This window comes from Crocuta crocuta, unplaced genomic scaffold, assembly GCF_008692635.1.
Source record: "Crocuta crocuta isolate KB4526 unplaced genomic scaffold, BGI_CrCroc_1.0 scaffold111, whole genome shotgun sequence".
Classification (NCBI taxonomy): Eukaryota; Metazoa; Chordata; class Mammalia; order Carnivora; family Hyaenidae; genus Crocuta; species Crocuta crocuta.
The window spans coordinates 2,109,441-2,130,697 of record NW_027527611.1 but is presented as its reverse complement, the minus strand read 5'-3'; the positions used below and the strand labels follow the sequence as shown (position 1 = coordinate 2,130,697).

At 41.6% G+C, this 21,257-nt stretch overlaps 1 protein-coding gene across 1 annotated transcript in view; it reads right to left on the bottom strand.

The window, feature by feature from the left end:
• The window catches only part of CSMD1 (CUB and Sushi multiple domains 1), a 1,564,948-nt gene that overhangs the window by 184,521 nt on the left and 1,359,170 nt on the right, over nucleotides 1–21,257 (bottom strand). Inside the window, exon 37 of the mRNA XM_077771883.1 lies at nucleotides 2,553–2,671. Coding sequence (XP_077628009.1) covers nucleotides 2,553–2,671 — 119 coding nt within the window. The remainder of the gene's footprint in view (nucleotides 1–2,552; nucleotides 2,672–21,257) is intronic.

Here is a 21,257-nt window from a genome sequence, read left to right as displayed (position 1 = left end):
AAGAAGGGCAAAGAGAGAGGGAGAATGTCAAGCAGACCCCACACTGTCAGCACACAGCCCGATGTGAGGCTCAAACTCATGAAACTGAGACTGTGACCTGAGCGGAAATCAAGAGTGAGATTCTTAACTGACTGAGTCCCCTAGGCTGGCGCCCAACATTTTATATTGGTGACTTTAGCTCAAATGTCTGCAGTGGATCCAAAACAAGATAGAACTCTATTTATTTACTAGTTGGGAATGGGGGTTTTCCTTTTTCATCCCTTTGAAGAACTCTGAAACAAGCGTGGAGAAGATGGGAGTCCAAATCGCACAGGCACTAAGGGTTCCCTCTCAATGAATCATGTGATCACACCTTTGCACCACGTCTGGGAATCTCCCTGGGCACACACATTCACACACATTTGTGTGTAAATGATCCAAGGAGTGGGTATGATTATATAAGTGATATGTAATTTACACATGTTGCAATTCCAAATATACGATTTGGTGACAGATTTCTTGTCCATTGTTAGCAATTAAAAAAAAAAAAAATCCTCAGGATCCTCCCTTAGTCCTGAAGTCAGTGCTGGAGCCAGTCTGCGATGAAGACGGCACAGCATGGTTTCCGTTTGGAAAACCTGTGTCTGCTGATTCATGTCCACGGGCCTTGTGTGCAGGCAGCACATGCAACAGTCCATTCTAAGAAAGGCCCTTTGATGTTCGTCTTGCGGGGCTGCAGAGGTGCCTCCTAGGAAAGGCTTCTCAAAGGGATGCCGTGAACAGGTGGAAGGAAGGCGAACGTCCAGAAGCAAAGCAACTGGCATGTCGGGATTTGTGCTCCTCTGTGATGCCAGCAGAGAAGGCGCAATCACGGCATGTCTGTATATCCTGTTATGTGCCTCTAAACGAAACCCTTGGATGTGGCTCAGAATTCTTTATACTATAACCTGTTTAAGATTTGTCTTAAAGAGGGGCACCGGGGGGCTCAGTCAGTTGTACTCCCCACTCTTGATCTCAGCTCAGGTCACAATCTCACGGGCTCCTGGGTGCAGGTTCCACATCGGGGTCTGTGCTGACAGCCCAGAGCCTGCTTGGGATTCTCTCTCTGCCTCTTTCTGCCCCTCCCTCCCTCACGCTGTCAAAATAAAGACATAAGGGAAGGATTTGTCTTGAAGAATCAGTTGTGCACTTGTGTAGAAGCTTTTCCGGATGCTGAGGGGGTATGAACGCTTCCTCAGTAACCCTCTGGTCCTGCTTTGCAAGGAAGGGTCTGCCCACCCTCTCGCAGAGTCAAAGCAGCCCCAGCAGTGGCACCAGCATCCGTAGGTCGTGGTTGTTTTTGTCAAAGTCGCTTTACACCCTGCTGTTTGTCCGTAATGACTGTAACGATGCTTCTCCCTTGCTGGGGGGTGTTAGGCATCTTGCAGATGTGTTCTCCAAACCCACAGCCGGGGCAGATTCGCCAGCGCGGCCCCACCCGGGGTGCCTTCGCAGCTCTCCTGCTCCCTGGCTGGGCTCCCACCTCCTCGTCAGTGAGACATGCTTCTAGTTCCCACACTGTGTGGCTGGCCAGGATGAATGCAGGTGCGGCACCCGGGGGTGGGGGGAGGGTCCCAGGCGAGCTGTGGTTGGGACCCCGTCCCAGCTCTGCAAAATATTTCCCCCAACACACTCTGGAACTCGTGTTATACGCAGCGGCGACCATGCACTGCCGACTCTTGTGACTTTGTCCTGATGCTTCCTCAACTCGCCTAAGTCAGTTAAAGACCAGAACTAAATATTTTCCCTTGAAATGTGATCAGCTGTGTTATTGTCTTCAGCATGCAGAAGTGCTCTATCAGCCCAAGTAACTGAAGAGCAGACACAAAATCAGGCTTAACTATTTCTGCTGGACTTTGTGACACACATGCTTAGATTATTAATATCGTTGGCAGGGAGAGTCATATAATTATGTTGAGTAACAGAGAAACTATTTTGTGAATAAGCTTATTTGCGGTTAGACTAGAAAAAAATAACAGAAAAAAATAATGTCGCTACACATTAGCTTATAAACGTTCATTAAACTTTTATATAAAATTATAAAAAGTGATAAAAACTGGTCAATATTTATTGAAAATGATGTCAACCATTTATCTGAGGACTTTAGTGCCTGTCACCGAGTCGGTACTGAACTTGGGTTTGCCCAGCTGAGCGTGGGACCCATGTATGAAGCAGGACAGACACACGGCCCAGAGTGCATCCCGTCGCTGGGCCGCTGGGGTCACACACTGAAAGAGACCATGTCAGGACTCTGCCCCTTACAGTTTTATCTGCATACTTTTTGGGAGAACATACATTTTGACATCAAATAATTACAAAAATAAGATGCTTGGCTTTGAAAGAGGGCTTTCTCACGTAGAGCTACTTCCCCATGCTGACTAAGATTACCAGCACGCTTGGCTTCCTGTGGCTACGGCGAGGGAAAGTGAATTCGCCTTCTGGGTACAACTCCTAGGCTCTGGCTGCCTTGGCTGAGCTGGCCACGGATTGCTGCGGTTAGCCCTCTGTATTCCCAAACCTCCAAAGGAAAGTACCTGCAAGGTGTACCCAGGCTCGCACTGGAAGGAGAGGACGTCATTCACCATGTAGCGGTCTCCTGTTTTGATGCCGTTGCTGGGAAGTGCTGGTTCTTGGCAAGCAGCGAGACCCACGGCTGCGGAAAGGAAAAGACACGGGCTTAGGAGGTACGCAAGATCAACGATGTGGTTGTATTTAACACAAGCTTAGGAGGTACGCAAGATCAACGATGTTGTTGTATTTGAACACAAGCTTAGGAGGTACGCAAGATCAACGATGTTGTTGCTATTTGACTCATAACATAGGGTTTTCCATGGCTCTCCTCCCAAAGAAAAGAACGAAGACCTTAACTCTTCCTCTTGTTATACTACCAAGACTTCACATAACTTTACATCAGTTATTAGCTAATTCTTGCATATTAATACATTTTGTTTACATCATGCAGCGAATCAAGCTTTTCCTTAAATAATAAAATCTGCTACTTCCGTGTTCACTACTATACACTCTAATTCCAACACACACACATTTTAGAAGGTCCTTTAAAATTATGTTCCTTATTATATGCAAAATCCACGACAATGGCCACCTGCTTTGTGTTTTTCAAGCATAGCTGGCAATCTTTATGAAATATTTTAGGTGTGAATCTGGGAATTCTATCCTTCTAGAAAAACATATTATGAGAACAAATATTCAAGTATTTTATAGTCTCTCTCTCTCATTTAAAGACGACAACAAAATCCTCCTGAACTGTGCATTCTCAGATACACAGGACCACTATCTACAGATCCTAAGGCTGTGCTCAGGCAGTTTTCTCAGCAAAATCGCCTTCGGTTAGGGCACTAACAATTTCTGTAATGTGTCATATAATATTGGCTTTCAGCCTAAAGCAAAGAAAGACTAACTCTAAGTATTTAACACTGATACCTGTCCGTATAAACACCATAGAACAAAAAAACAAAAGAAGCAGCTATGGAATTTTGTAGAATAAATGACACATTGGACATGGACTGGTGCTAAGGACTTGGTGATGGCAAACGACGCTCCTCACCCATGCGGTGCATCTTCTCTCACCCCAGGTTACACAGACTGAGGGGTTCTCCAGGGAGATGGATGGGAATGGCGTCAGTGAGAGGGGCCTGACTCAAAAGTCGTCATGTGACCTTGGGCATACGCTTCAGTTCTTATTCTTAACACCGCCAGGAATGAACTGCTTGGGATGGCGAACACCGAGGACTATGGCCAGATAAGGAAGGGGAAGCCCATTAGTCCATCCAGAGGCAAAAACCAGTGAGAAATGGAAGAACAGGTTTATGCGGGGCAGCCACTGCCTGACTGTGGGTCCCCGTACAAGACGGGGCTGCATGCAACTGGCCTCACACCCGGGGCCACATGCATGTGGCTGGGACACCACCTCTGACCACACACACACATTCTGCTGTCCCACTGGGCTTCACTTAAAAACCACGAGGTCAAGGATAAAATGATTCAGGAACCCAGGATGGGCTGCAGCAAACTTGCCATGCTGCGGAAAGCAGGAGCTGCTGTCACTGAATGGCGCCCACTTGCTAAGCAGGAAGAAGAGCCGCGCACGCTGATGAAGACTAGACCCATTGCATTGCTCGAATCCTCCCACATGGCTAATGACCCTGCCACCTTGTATGTGACAGTAAGGAAAGTGCAAAGTCAAGCAGAGTAACAGGTCAAGTGCACGGATGTAAATAAACCCAGCTCTCGATGGTCAACTGAATGGTCAACTGGCGTGCATCAGGTTCCTCCACTTTCTTGCTAACAAAGCGTGTTATGAGAGCCTGAGGATGGCACACAGTGTTGGCCCTGGCTCACAAGTGCCGAATCAGAACAGTCACGTTAACATCGCCCTTAAGGTCTCGTACATGTCAGTTTGAGAAGCACCTAGCTTGCCTCACTTTCCCCCCAAACCTGAGATTCAGTGAACAGGTTCTCTGTTCACTACATATATTCATACAGGTTCTCTGAACAGATATGTTCAGAGAGAACATATCTTCATCTTTCATCTTTCACCAGTGTGATCATTCATTTGAGAACACCATGCTGTAGAATTTGCATCGGGATGGACACCAGCAGTACCTAACAGTGTAACACACTGATTTTATCTGGGATGAGCAGGTATGAAGTATATCATAAAGTTTTCCTAAGTTGAAACTGATATCTCCCCAGATGGCTATATATTAAAAAGTGTGAAACACCATATGCCTTAAGTGGCATTTTTAAAAAATTCCTAGTACAATATTTCAAGACAATTGGGGCTTTTTAGATATGATAAAATTGCTACATACAGAAAAATACAATCAGTTAGGCCTTTATCGTGCTTTATTGGTACAAGTCTAATTTACCTCTCTCTTAACTTCAGAATATACATTGTAACTACATCTAAATGTCACCATTTTTCCTACCACAGCTTGGCTTCCTACCATATGTCACTATTTTTCTAAATTTGACCCTGAAAAGGAAATACTTAAAATACTTTTGGAATAAATTTAATTACAATTTGAAATTCCAAAGAACTAATTTATGGCGGCATGACATTATCATTGTAGTATACTTCAGGTGCACACCAGGCATGGGATAGACCAGGGAATATCAATAACCCAAAAATGTTCAAAATAAACCAAAAACATATTTTGAAATAAAAAATGCAACAAACAATTCAAAATTAAATTCCAGTTATGAAATACCAACCCTTTACCTACAAGGTATAATGGGATTTTACCTATTCACTATATTTATTTATTACAAGTTGATTTATATGTATTTATTATATGTTAATTTCTTTTCTTTTTTTTTTTTAAATTTTTTTAATGTTTTATTTATTTCTAGGAGAGAGAGAGAGACAGCGTGAGCAGGGGAGGGTCAGAGAGAGAGGGAGTCACAGACTGAAACAGGCTCCAGGCTCTGAGCTGGCAATCAGCACAGAGCCCGACGCGGGGCTCGAACCCACCAACCGCGGGATCATGACCTAAGCGAAAGTCGGATGCTTAACCGACTAAGCCACCCAGGCGCCCCTATGTTAATTTATTTTCATTTCCTCCTTCCTTAAATTCAATGTGTAAATACAATTCATTTTCTTAAAAAATAACTTGCACTTATCTGTACCTACAGGAATTATAATACGTTTTCTGAATAAATTAAAAAAACATTCAAAACTCATTTTAGTGTTCGATATAAGACTCAGGAAGCAGTTATATGCAGACCCTGATATGTGAATTTTTAATGTTTGTTTATTTTTGAAAGAGAGGCAGAGAGAAAGGGAGACACAGAAGCAGGATCCAAGCTCTGAGCTGTCAACACAGAGTCCAATGCAGGGATCGAACACAAGAACTGTGAGATCATGACCTGAGCTCAAGTCGGATGCTTAACCGACTGAGCCACCCAGGCGCCCCCACCCTGTAGGGGAAACATCTTCCTTGTCTTATCTCTCTGTGTCAATAGGTACGCAGTGTATTTTAGAAGCTAACAACACTAAGATAGTTGGTAGCTCTAGGAACATTCCTTGTAATATCATCTACATATATTTATACAGAGATAAGTAAGTAAGTGATGGATATGATCACCCACAAATATTTATTGACCTACCCTGGACCGGAGCCCGAGTATTTTCCATACATCATGTTTCTCTCCTAACGATACAATGCCAGCCACACTGAGAGTCAGTCAAGTCGCAGTGAACACAGTGGGTTCATGTTAAGGGGGGGCGGGGGGTGTTTCACGTTTGGGTTTGGAAAACCAGCAGCCTAGCAGAAGGGAGAGTTCAAGGTGTGGCAGATCCAGATCCAGACCCAGCTGGGGTTGAAGGGCAGCCCCAGACAGAAGTGTCCGAGCGCAGCAGAGTGGCACTGTCCCCTGTGACTTACAGGATCGGATAAAACCCTGAGGAGATGCAGCAACCCTGTGATGACGACCCCAGACAGGGAACGGACAGGAGGCGAGCCAGTGCCTGGAATACTGGTAACAGCCAAAGGCGACAAGTCCTAACTGACAAGACAGAACAATGGCTTTCCGACCTTAGGGTGCAGGAGGTGTACCGGACAATCTTTGGTATGGAAAGGGTAGACAATTTGCATTTAATCGTTATGCTAACGTGAAATAAAGAAGGTACTAGAAGAAATAGGCAGGGTAGTAAATTTGGGCTGGCAAGAAGGTCAGTTTAAGTCCACACATGTATACATCATTCTTTAAAATGCCAACAAAGAGAAGAGGTTTAGAAGAATCTTGTTGGAGCAAAACTGACTTTTAATGTTAAATCACGGGTGGCAGTATCACTTATGTGACACATAGAATCATAAAACCAGTCAACTAAAAGCTATTGATTTAGATACAAAATGAGACATGTACGAAGACATATACATATAAAGGAATTGCTCTAAAACTTCTCGAAAATGATGTTGTGACACAAAACCATCTGGCAGGAAAATTCAAAATTAATTTTTCAGAAGGAGAGACATCTGGTCGAGTATATTGTCCCACTGTAAGCAAAAGTTTTATAGAAAACACTTCTAGTTCTTTCAAAGCACGGCATATTTACATTTTATGCCATAAATGATAATACAGCAAAGGCTATACAGCTAGATTTCTTTATAAGTTGGTTCAGAAGCAACCTGATCGAATCATTAGGTATCCTGATTAAATGTGAAGTTAATGAGAAGGTAACTGTTGACTGTTCTAACGATTCAGACCTGCTGCTATAAAGAGGCAACAACACAGGGAGAAGGATTTTATGCAGTGCGACGTTTATGCCGTATTATACACAGATACACACTGGGATCACTTCACCTGTGAAAATTTGGACATTTCGAAACGTGTTGACTTATAAAGTTGGGATTAGATTTAGAAGATAGCCCAAACAGTCTTTATTTCTCCATGTGTCTAGCCTTTGAAGCAAAGAATATAAAACAAAGTTGTTAAAAAGACAAGCGTCCTAATTTGATGAAATCTACAGCTGAATGGTTTTCCTTGCCAGTGAACCATCAAATGTGGAAGTCATGACCCAGAAAACAGCAGGTAGCCTCATCAGGTCTCCAGAAGGTATTGTAGCCATTATTCTAAATTCATTGGATAAAATTCAGAGAATGATTTGCTTAAAATTTGAAAATGAAAATAATTTTGAAATCCATGCTAAACATGTACTTTTGGTCAAAGGTGTGGAACAGGAAAAGTGAGCCTGTGTACATATAGTTGACGTAACTTTGAGAATTTTTTGTTAACTTAGCATTGTCCTCATTTTGACTGGCATAATAGAGGATTCTTAAAGTCCACAAATTAAAGAAGGAATTTTGTGGTGCTAGCGGCACTGCTCAAAACAACAATGGAGATAAGAACCACAGAGAGGAAAGCAGATCTGAGTGGAGAGATGACTAGGGTTGGATTAGCGACAAGGTCAAAGAGGTCAAAGAACATATGCAAATACATGAGCGTTATTCAATACGCAGGTAGGGCCGTCATAAGCACTAGAGGGTTCTGTAAGATACTCCTTAATTTTCAAAAGAAAAAAGTTCTTGAGCACATTCTTTTGGTAACTAAATTAATAAATAACCATCCCCTTACACAAAACTGGTAGATAAAAATCTTTCTTTACATGCACGTGTGTATGGTACACCCTAAAACAGAAGTGTTACCGATAATCTCTATAACCCATACATCAAAACTTGCATTAAAAGTCAGACAAAGTGATGGAAAATAGGTGAATAAAGACATCACAGTTTCACTTGGGGAGATGCCATGGGAGGAGACAATACATGAAATAAATGTCAAATGTTATGATCACATAGACATAAACTTAAGCACCTACACTTTAATATTATGTTGTTTTATGAGTCAATACATCTCTATGACAATGGAGTGGGTATAGAGAAAACCCCATTAATTAATAAAAATGTATCTGAAGTAAAGGAAAGAAACTACTTTTTAAATCATTGTCTAAGAAGTTTAGCATGGATGGGATGCTAAATATATTTTTTATAAAAAAATTTTTTTAATGTTTATTCATTTTTGAGAGAAAGAGAGAGAGAGATAGAGCGCAGGCAGGGGAGGGGCAGAGAGCCAGAGGGAGACACAGAATCTGAAGCAGGCTCCAGGCCCTGAGCCGTCAGCACAGAGCCCAATACAGGGATTGAACTCATAAACTGCAAGATCATGACCTGAGCCAAAGTCAGACACTTAACTGACTGAGCCACCCAGACGCCCCTAAAAATATTTCTCTTATCTGTAAACTGTGGGGATGTGAAGTCCACATAATATAAACTTTCTCCATTCTTCCCAGTGAGTAGATCATAAGGAATCTTCAAAGCATAAGGGATTGTATGTCCAATGTCAAGAGAAGTCATAGCATAAATCTGGGGGAAAAAAGAATATTTTATCTCTCCTGGAGGTTTGAAAGTATTTTAGCATATAAAGGCACAGAGAAGTCCTGCGGTGACCAACCCTCTTCAACTTTATTTGAAGGATTTGCAAAATGTGTTTGATTACAGGACCATTTCGGTGAGTGTACCACTCATGAATAAGACAGGGCAGGGGTGTCTGGTGAACAGGTTGAGAAGCACTGATCGTGTCCAATATCCTCATTCATGGAGAGAAGGGTCTGGAAATGGTGTAGCTGGGCTACACATTCAGCCTTCTCAATACCGGGGAATCCTGAGTCTCAGTGCCACAAGGCAGAGCCTCTGTTTTCATGCTTAGGTTAAAATGGTTCCTGGAGCATCAACCTCATCAACTGCAGACTCCAGGGGGACACGGACTGGCTCCCTCTTCTTATCCGTGCTCTACGCTGAATGTTTGTGTGTCTCCCCCTGCACCTCCCAGACGCATTTGTTGAAGCTCTAATCCCCAGTGTGACGGTGTTTGGAAGTGAGGTCTTGAGAGATAATTAGGTTTAGATGAAATCGTGCAGGTGAGCCTCTCCTGGGGAGATTAACGGCCTATGAGAAGGGGAAGAGATGCCTCTCTCTGGACACCTGCGTCCAGGAAAGGCCACGTGAGCACACGCTGAGAAGGTGGCCGGTCACAAGCCAGGAAGCAGAGTGCCACCAGGAACCAAACCTGCTGGCATCTTGACTTTGCACTTCCCGCCCTTCTGGCTCTGTGAGAAATAAATGTCTGTCGTTTAAGCCCCCCAGTCTGTGCTGCTTTGTTAAGGCAGCCAGACCTGACTAAGACTACGTGCACGTAGCGTGCATCTAGCGTACGGGCTGGAATAAGCACACACATTTACTGAACTAATAAATGGGTACAAGGATAACACGCTGTTGCAAAAGGGTCACAGCTCTCAGCTAAAAAATACCTGGGCTGCGAAACAACATGTCCTCATATTTCCCGTTAATCAAGAATGGGCACTGGGAAATAGATCATAGTCTACCTATGTCTCCAGTAAGTAACAGTGACCAGACTGTCCCTCGTGACACTTGCTTGTTGAACATGCCTGTCGCTTGCAGTGAAGACAGAAACACCCTGTCTTGTAGAAGATCCTCGGCACAGGGCGTGTGGCCGATTTTCTGTGCTTTTTACAAGACAAGAATGATCACGTACGCTGTGACTGTGCCTGCCCTCTTGACCACAGAGGTATTTATTACAAGTTAAAGAAACTGAGTTTCCACTTGGAAACTTACTAGAGACACATATAGTTCATAAAACTCAGAATGTTAAGTGTAGTTGAAATTTTTAAATGTCAAACCTAACACTGGAACTTAACCTCAATTACACAAAAATAAATCTAATGGCATTTATTGGTGTTTCCAGGGTTTCTGAGTAAAAGGTCAATTATAGGTTTAAAATGATAACAATGGCAATAATTTCTTAAACTACCTTGGATTGTTTAATTTACATGTCAGGCTAACGGTAGTACTTATCAAATAAAATATATTTATTTAATACTCGTGACTATATGTATACATAGGAATACTCAACACCTGCTTTTACATTCATAGGGTTTTGCTTTTCATTGACGTAAGCAAATATAACATATTCAGATTTAATTGAGATTCTTATTAATCAACAGGCCAAATCATCAGATTAATTGACTGAATCAAGGAACTTTATTCACAAAAGAATTTTTAGTAAAATATACCCATAATTTTCATATTTTTCTTTTAGCTTGATGTTTTATAACATTCAGCAATATTCCTTGAGCCAAATCTGGTCATGTTTATTTCTTGCTGCAGTAAGTCCCTTCATTAGCCTCAGGCTGGATATATTTTCTCTGGCCCTTTACAAAAAGTTATTGGTGATCCATGTTCAATAGTATTCTATAATATGCTTAAGGTTTAATACCAAACACTTTCATATAGACATCTGATCATTGTAAACACACATTTGTGATATTTAGTATACTGATTTGAGAAGACGTACAGACTATTATGAACATTCTTACAGAATAAAATATCTGTATGCTCAGATGTCTATGCAGATAAACCATACTCAGGGTAGGACAAGCTATGAGACAAGTTAACATACTGGATTTTACTTAAAATTTGATGAGCACAATGTCAGAACCTCAACTCCAACCCTACCGTAAAAACAAAAGAAAACAATAAAACTACAACAATGTGGGGCGCCTGGGTGGCTTAGTCGGCTAAGCGTCGGACTTTCCCTTAGGTCATGATCTCGCGGTTCGTGGGTTTGAGCCCCGCGTCGGGCTCTGTGCTGACTGCCAGCTCAGAGCCTGGAGCCTATGTCAGAGTCTGTGTCTCCCTCTCTCTCTGACTCTCCCCTGCTCACGCTGTCTCTCTCTCTCTCTCTCTCTCCTAGAAATAAATAAAAATATTAAAAAAAAAAAAAACTACAACAATGTACATTCAGGCCAAACATATTATTTGTTAGCAGATGAAGAAATTGGTAGTATAGTAATAAAGGGATATATATTTTTAAAAATTTTTTCCTCTTTGAATAATGTGAATTGATTTAGCTATTCCTTCAACTATTTAACTCACATTTTTTAAAAAAAAGACATCAATCCCATCAATTCCAGGAGTGATGTCAGCAGGGTGACAAAGCAGGAAGCCGCAGGGCTTCAGTCCCCGTGGAGATGGTAACACCAATACAGACAACTTGCTCCGGAGGAAATACAGAAATCACTTGAAAGGTTCCTGAGCCCCAAAGAAGCACAAAGCCAACTGCACTGAAGTTGGTGAGAACATTCATGGCCAGAGACCCTCTCCATGACACAGTGGGCACTACTGGAAGAAAAGTCCCAACTTCCGAGTTCTCCTCGTGGACGGAAGGAGAACGGTGGAGCACGTATCCAGTGTTCTGGCTTTTAGAGAGCTGCCTGAGGGACTGCTTCTTTGCTTGGATCTAAGGGTTGATAGGAACAAATACAAAGTTGGTGCCTCAGAACCAAGGCAGTAAATGTGGACTGGTTCACACGAGAACGTGCAGTACTGAAGGCAGGAGGAAGGGGGCGCCCAACTACCAAAAGGCCACAGCAGGAGACACGCCTAAGGGGAGCTCCTGATTAGCATCCAGCAAATCTCTCCTATCAGGAGCTTACCTGCACAAGTCCACAGAGGATACATCCTCAGAAAAGGCTTGAACATTCTCCAGAACCTCTAATTGGGCCAACAGGTGAAAGTCCACCCTCCACAAAACTAGATTGCAGACTGAGAGATATGGCTGATGTTTAAAAAGCCAAAGTCTCAACAGAAGGTAAAACCGCATAAAGAAGTAAGAAAACATTGCCCAATCAAAGGGTCAGATTAAATCTCTAAAAACCCTCCCTACAGAAACAGAGATGCGAATTACCAGGCAAAGAATTCAAAATAACAGTCATTAGGCTGCTCAACAAATTACAAGAGAACATAGATAAAACCACTCAACTCAATCAAGAAAGGGATACATGAACAAAATAAAAATATCAACAACAAAACCATGAAGAAGGACCAAACAGAAATTTTGAACTAAAGAATACAATAACTGGATTAAGAAATCCATAAATCCATTAGAGAGGCTCAACATTAGACTTATTCAAGCACAAGAAAGAAACAGCAACAGGTCATTTGAATTTATCAAGTCAGAGGAGAATAAAAGGCAGAAAAATGAATAAAGTTTAATGGAATTATATAAGACCATCAATCAAAACACTATTATATTACTGGAATCCCAGAAGGAAGAAAACAAGAGAAATGAAGTCAGAAAGTATTTGAAGAACTAATGGCTGAAAACTGTCCAAATCTGAGGAAAGAAATGGATATACCAATTAAACAGGTTAAAGGAACTCTAACCAGGATAAATCTAAAGAAACTTACATTGAGACATTTCATAATCAAATTATCACAGACAAAAAGACAAAAAACAAACACTTTTTTCCTATTGAAAACAGCACGAGAAAAGGAAACTGTAAAGTTCAAGGAAGTTTCTATCAGAGTGTCAGTGGATTTCTCACCAGAAACCTGGCAGGTTAAATGGAGTCAGATGGCATATTTAAAATGCTGGAAGACAAGAAACGAACAAAAATCCCCAAACTGACAACCAAGTATACTGTATCCAGACAAAATGTCCATCAGAGATGAAGAAGAAACTAAGACATTTCCAGATAAACAAAGACTGAGGGAGTTCATCACCACCAGACCTGCCCCCCAGAAATGCAAAAGGGAGTCTTTCAGATTGAAGTGAAATGATAGCAGACAGCAATACAAAACAATATGACTATAAGACTCTCTGGTAAAAGCAAATATGCAAAAATATAGAATCCTGTAGTACTGTAATATAGGTGCATTAATCACTTTTAAATCTAGGATAAAATTTAAAAAACAAAAGCATACAAAGTAATTATAAATTTATGCTAATGGACATGCGATATAAAAGGGTAATGTGTGTCGTCAATAAAGAGGAAAAGAACAGATATAAAGCAGAATTTTACACGTGATAAAGTTATCATAAAATATACTATTACAATGAGATCCAATTGTATGCTGTCTACAAAGCACTCGCTTTAGATCTAAGGACACACATAGACTAAAAGTAAAAGGATGGAAAAGATATTTCATGAAAACAAGAAACTAAAGAGATCAGGAGTGGCCACACTTACAAAGATAAACCAGACTTTAAGGTGAAACTGTCACAAGAGACAAAGATGGACATTATGTAATGAGGAAAGGATCAATCCACCAGGAAGGTAGAAGAGTTATTTAGGATTCGCAAATATCTGAAGCAAACATTGATAGAATTGGACGGAGAAATAGACACAACACAAAAATATTGAGAGCCATCAGTACCCCATTTTAAGTTACGGACAAAAGCACCAGGCAGATAATGAATAATGAAGAAGACTCAAACAGCAGTAAAGACCAATTGGACCTAACAGATATTTACATAATATTCTACAAAAAAAGTAGAATGCTTTTCAGGCACACATGAAACATTCTCCAAGATAGGCCACGTGTTAGGTCACAAAACAAATCTTTATCTTTGAGGTTTATTTTTATTTTTGAGAGAGAGAGGGTGCAAGCAAGGGAGGTGCAGAGAGAGAGGGAGACAGAGAATCCAAAACAGGCCCCAGGCTCTGAGCTGTCAGCACAGAGCCTGATGCGGGGCTGGAACCCAGGAACTGTGAGACAATGACCTGAGCCAAAGTCAGACGTTCAATCAACTGAGACAGCCAGGTGCCCTGGGTCACGAAACAAATCTTAACTGATTCAAGAAGATTGAAATCATATAAAGTACCTTCTCTATCCATAAAAAAATGAAGCTAGAAATGAATAGCAGAGAGAAAACAGAAAAAACATTGTATAAATTAAACAATGAATCTTAAACTCAACCAATAGGTCACAGACCAAATAACAAAATAATTTAGAAAATATCTTGATACATGAAAACAACAATGTCACACACCAAAAATTTACGGGAGGAGGTAAAAGTAGTACAAAGAGGGAAATTTACAGTGGTAAATGCTTACACTAAGAAAGAATAAAGATCTTGAACAAACCACCTGACCTTGCACCTCAGGGAACTAGAGAAAGACAGCAAACGGATCTTTGATCCAGAAATCCCACTTTTGGGTATATAGTCAAATGAATTTAAAGCAAAAACTCAAAAAATATTTGCACACTCAGTTATAGCATTATCCACAATATCCAAAAGGTGGAAGTAATTGAAATGTCCACTGACAGAAGAAAGTGTGCTATATGCACAATGGAGTAGCATTTGGCCTTAAAAAAGGGAAACGCTGCTCCAGGCTCACATACAGATGAACCTTGAGAACATTATGCTAAATGAAATATGCCGACCACAAAAGGACACCCAGTGTATGATTCTACAAGCTCTAAAATAGTCCAAATCAGACAAACAGAAAGAAACAGTGGGGTTTCCATGGGCTAGAGGGAGGGAAGAAGGAGAGTTATTGTTCACTAGTATACAGATCTGCAAGACGGAAAAGTTCAAGAGATCCGTTGCACGACAGTGTGAAAATATTTAACGCTACTGGACCACACACTTACAAATAGTTAGGACTGTCAGTTTAATGTTATGTGTTTTTTACCACAAAAAAACCAGCAGGTGTGGGACATGAATGTCAGGTCTAAAGTGAGACATGAGGCAGCCTGAATGGGGTCCCTAAGACGTCCCTGACCCGCATCTCAGACCACAGGCCATTTCAGTCTCCTTGTGTACATCCCTCTCACTGCTCAGAAAGAGCTCCTTACACTGGGTGACCATTTATCTCCAAGAACTAGCAGAGTCTTAGTATAATTCTGTAAACAAATCCATGCATCGTGAGCTCCTGTAAAAATACAAAACATCTCATAAATACGTCAAGATTAAAAAAATGTTAATACACAATGGGGAATTATACAATTTTTATTTAAAATGGACTATCAAAAACAAGATCACAGATTTATCCCTCGACACTTTGAAGCGTTCCCCGAACTGGACATTATCACCCAATGATTAAATCACACGAAAACAAGCAAGTGAGTCAACACAATTTACTAAGTTCTATACAGAGATTAAGGAAAGGACGTGTGGAAGAAGGGTCCTATTTCCCAGGATTCCAGAGAACTAACAGGCTAGTTGGGTTTGGAGGCCGTAAAGAAAAGTACTAAAGGGGAGAAATGTGTTAAACTTGAAGCGTGTGGATAACCAAAGCTAATAAAAGCAGAGGTCAAAGCAGTGAACATGACTGACACAGTGCAGGCAGGCTTAGCTGCGGGGGGCCGGCTGAGGTTCTAGAAGTGCGGGTGGTCTGAAGGCACAGACAAGTAGGGGAGAGGTCGTCGGTGAGGGGGGAAGGGGGAGCACTCATGTGAAAATGGGAATGTACACAGTGTGCTTGGTGGATGGTATCTGACCACATTAAATGGCTTGAGGGGAAAGAGTTGGTGATAAAACCAGTTGGCACATTGGGTGGAGATGCCACTGGAATTGAGGGATGCTCTGTTGAGCCCCTGCAGGATTTTTGTCAGGTGACGAATGTTAGGATCAAGGAGGCACGTGGGAGTAAATCCCAGTGTGGCACTGGGTTGCAAAGGAGCAGAGACAGAAGGACCAGTGGAACGCTATGGCAGAAGTTCAATGTGAAGAATTAGAAGAATGAGGGGAATGTCAAGCTGTGGGGGAATGCAGGGATTTAACCGAAAAACCCACCAGCGACCTAAGGAGAACATGCTGTAAGGACTTTCCTGCTGATCACATATCTGGTCCGTGGCAGTGGGTTTGATGACAGTCCACTAGGAAAGGATGTTTGCACTTCGTTTTTACTGATTAAATGGGACACAGAGCATAGACAACTCTGATGAACAGGCAGAAGGAGCCTCACAGTTCCGGGAGTGGGAAACAGTTATGTGTCCTCTCCCAAAACTGCTCCCTTTCTGACACACAAAACTTTTCTTATTTCAATCACCTACATGGCTGAACTCCAGACCCCTGTGTCTAGAGTCTTGATCTAAAATCTGACAGGACTGGGCTTCTCATAAAATATAAGCCAGTGGTCAGAGCCACAGGTCATTACTTGTTCAAATTATAGCATCTTCATTCCCCAGCTAATTACTGTGGAAGGTTTGCAAGACGGGCAGTAGAATATTCTTCTAAGTTGCAACACCCAAGGGATGAATTTGATAAAATAATGTTATGAGTTTTAAGCTAGTAAGAAGATCGTGAAATCAGTGGAATGATTAAAAACACGGGATAATTATAATTTTCGAGTGACCACATCTGGTCAATAAAGCAATACACTTTTGTGTGTGGGACTCTATTGAAGTGTCTGTTCTAGAAGGACAAAACCTCCAGATTTACCCATTATGTAGGCATAGAGGGGCTGCATGTGTACAGATAATGACAGTTTAACATCCAGTAAGTCTTTTCCATATTACTTTTCTAGAGTTGGACTCAGAAATGCACCATGGCTCAACAATTCTGCTTTCCCATAATACTCGCAGACTCAAACAGGATAGGATTTGATGAACGTGAGCTCACTCCAAAGCAAAACGAGCTACAAAATCAGAAAGAGGGTTGCACTGAAAAGAACACCCAGGTCCTGTCCATTCTCAGAAATGTGTAGATTCCTTTGGAAGTCGAGAGCCAGCAAATATTTCAATTATGTTTGTCCACCTTTAATGCGCAACCCCATGTTGTAACAGAGATAAAGAGAAAAACCATTGCCGTCAAATGGTGGTGCAGCGTTTACAACAGACGTTCGGGTAAGAGAATCAATAGCACAAACAACTAACCCACAACTGAACAAAGACAACAGAAGACAAAAAGACTGAGTGGCTTTCATTAGCAAACAACCTCATTGCACAACTTCCTAGGTATTTTAATTCTAAAATTAGTAGAAACCAACGAAATATTCTGGGTTATCTGTGAAAATTAAATTTGAATGAAAATCTCTTCTATTTCTCCATTACTCAATAGCATGAAAACAACCAGATATGATTTCGGAACTCCAAATATGTGCGGCATGGTATGATGGGCTCTGTGGAGAACTCAGGATTTTGAGTCACACCATCTTGGCAAACACCACTCAAATCAGATACATCTTTCAAACCCAAACTCTAGGACCTTCTGACTTCCCCTTTACTCTCACTCTCTGTGTCCATCCATGATACCATCTGGTCTACCCACCATCTGCATGTCAAATCCTTGTCCCTCCACGTNCCCCACCGCGTACTGCAAAGTGCCTACCTGAGGCAGAGGACCCTCCGTTGTCGGTATGGCCCCACACCACCTGGTGTCTGCTCCGTAGCTTAATCTGCTTGAAGTATCCACCAGATGATACCACTTCCTGATGAAAACCTTTGAATGACTTCCCATCGCCCATACCCTGAAGTCCTGCCGACAAGGCACTGTGCCTCCTCCCCCTCGCCCCACCTTGGGCCTTACTTCTACCTGTCTTCTTCTTTTTTTTTTTTAATGTTTTTTTATTTATTTCTAGGAGACAGAGAGAGAGAGACAGCGTGAGCAGGGGAGGGTCAGAGAGAGAGGGAGTCACAGACTGAAACAGGCTCCAGGCTCTGAGCTGGCAGTCAGCACAGAGCCCGAGGCGGGGCTCGAACCCCCGAACCCCAAGATCATGACCTAAGTGAAAGTCGGACGCTTAACCGACTAAGCCACCCAGGCGCCCCTTTCTTCTACCTGTCTTCTTACCGTTCACACTGCTCGCTCTATTCTAGACCTCTGATCTCTTCACTTTCATGTGTGTGCTAGACGCTCTTTCACCTGGGCTCACTGCGACCATAGTGTCTTCTGACTGTAATGCTTTCCCTTAAGTGTTTTTGTGACTGACTTCTCCTCTTCCATCTTTCCTTCAAAACAGACGTTCCAGCTAAAACGGAGCACAGCAGCTTTTGTGCACGTCAGAGCTCTGTTTACTTCAAGGTACTTCACACAATCTGTAACCATCATGGACACCTTAGGTTTTCACATTTGTTACAGCCGCCACTAGAACACAGATTCTACACGAGCAGAGATGCATCTGCCTGTTTTGTCATGACTCTGTCTGTGAAGCCCAGAGCACGGAGTCTATGAGAGATGTTCAAATGATTCAGGATGCCCACAACTCACTTTAGCAGGAACACAAATGGGAGAGGAGGGAGGAGCCACTATCACCCCAAGACGCAATGAAGGCAAACGTGCGCGTTCTGCGAAAGCCACTCCACGCAGAGAACAATCAAACACGAAAGTAGCCTCAACTGAGTCACAAGGGCGATGCACCCAAGCACAATGGTTCCCTTGGAATCAGGCTCCTTTTCATGTGAGCGATTCTGAGTTGTGAGCGGCCTGGGTGGCAGCATCACTGATTTAATGACTGGTGATTCCCTCAAGCAGCATCGAGAAGGCCAGCTGGTGAATACACATCAGGCTAGGACCCACCTCTTACACAGGTGTGGGAGCCACAGGTGACACCCTGCAGGTGCAATTTTAGGAGAAGTCCTCAGTTCTAGCCACTCTTGCCTATTGGCAAATTTAATGCCTAAAATTCCAAAGACTACAGAGAAACTTTCTCCCAGTCCCTTTATTTGTCAAAGGAAGAACCATGAGATTGATGTTGCACTTCTCACTTAAATGTTATGCTTGTAAAAGTATTGAAATATCACAGGAAGGATGAAAGTGTTCACTTGTTATTGCGTGTGTGTGTGTGTGTGTGTGTGTGTGTGTGTGTTACGTTCAAGCCCAAATAAAGCTGGAATTCTCCTGTCACCAGACCAAGTGTGTTAACGGTGAATGCCTGAAGTCACCTTCCAAGGGAGGCCTCACCTCCCCAGGAGGGTCTCTGGAATTCTCTGTGACGTAAACCAAAGGCCAGGATTTACAATACAGTTAGTTGATCCCTGAACAATATGGGCAAGTCCAGTTACATACAATTTTTGTTTTTAATAAACACAGTAGAGTGCTATAAATGTATGTTTGCTCCTAGATGATTTTTTAAATAACATTTTCTAGCTTAACGTATTGTGATAAGACAGTATATAAGACATATAACATGCAAACCATGAGTAATTGACCTGTTTGTGTTATCGGTAAGGTTTCTGGTGGACAGTAGGTACCAGTAGTTCAGTCTTGGGGGGTCACAAGTGACACAGAGATTTTCAATGACGCGGTGTTTGGCACCCCTTAATCCTCACACTGTTCAAGGGTCAACTTTCAATACTCCTGTGGTCCTCGGTACAGTTAGAACTTGATAGAAAACTAGGAAGACATGAATAATTATCAGCTGATGGGACTAAAACCAATGTTAATAGCATTAGGGAGGCCTTCTTTGTCTGCCACACGGCAAGTTAGTAGAGGGTCTCAGGCAATTCTTTGAAATAAGAACATTTAGAAAAAACTCTTACGGATTTTTAATATATAAATAAATACCAAAATGGGCTTAACATGAAGAGATTAAGAAGATCACTTCATGAGACCTTTGAGAAAGTACTGGTTTACTAGATGTTCACTAGGTGGGAAGCACTGAGCTCTAATCTCTGAGTGCACAGAAGGAAATCTGTGTAAATGCACCAGGGTTATACTGAGACCAATTCTTGTTTAATCTCTCATCCCCTGTGAGTTTACTCATACCCATCATTCAAGCTGAGAAACCTTATTAGCATTAATGTAATATTAAAGTGCTGTTGAAACATTCATCAATAATTTGCAGGTATTTATAAAGATCCTTGTAATCACTGTAATCCAATCAAAGTTGTCAATATTGGATCATGATAAAATCCTACCAAAAATATTTAGTACTTCCGATTTCAAAAAGCTCAGCACATTTTCCAGAATTTCAATCTTTATCTAGAGAGTTCTTTCTGAATTCCTGTTTTAAAATGAGTACACAAAGGAAATAAAATATGGGGCCCATTTAATCCCTGAACATAGCAAGAAGGAAATTAATGCAGCTAACTCTGTTATGTTCTCCACAGTATAAAACATTGATACATGACTGTCACATAAAGTTCGTTTCTGCATTTTCTAAAAAATCGTTTTTAAAGACAACTTCCTTTGAAAATTGTAAATACTTTTAGAATATAGAACAAAGGAAATTATCTCCTTTAATTAATTCCTACATTTTCCTTTTTAAAAAGAAAATTATGGAAATAATATCTATTTCCTTTTTACTTATATTGCCACAAATTCAAAGCTACATTTAATGCTGAATGATGCCATTTCTTTCATTCTATGTAACCAGTACATTTATATCTTCCTTTTTAGTTTTGTTGAATCAAATATTTGGAAAACAGACATGTCATTTTAAAAGGAAATTAGACAATTTTAGTTTTTGTCTGACTAAATATCTTTTGATGGGGTCTTATACATGGATGATACGTTATCTTTTTCTCACTATACATGTAACTCTTTATGCCCCTCTCCGCCTCACGCTATCTCTGTCTCTGTCAAAATAAATAAATAANTGGGGCGCCTGGGTGGCTCAGTAAGTTAAATGTCCAACTTCAGCTCAGGTCATGATCTTATCGTTCATGACGTCGAGTCCCGCATGGGCTCTGTGCTGACAGCTCAGAGCCTGGAGCCTGCTTCAGATTCTGTGACTCCCTCCCTCTCTGTCCCTCCCTTGCTCACATGCTCTCTCTGTCTCTCTCAAAAAACACAAACATTAAAAAAAATAATAATAAATAAAGTAAAATTAAATTAAATTAAATTAAAATAAATTAAAGAAGGACATCTGGCTTCCAGAACACACGGAGCACTCAATCATGCTGATCTCTGAGCTCCTACCCAGATCCTGCAAGGGAACCTTGGTCATCCTTCTTGGAACTGCTTTTTCA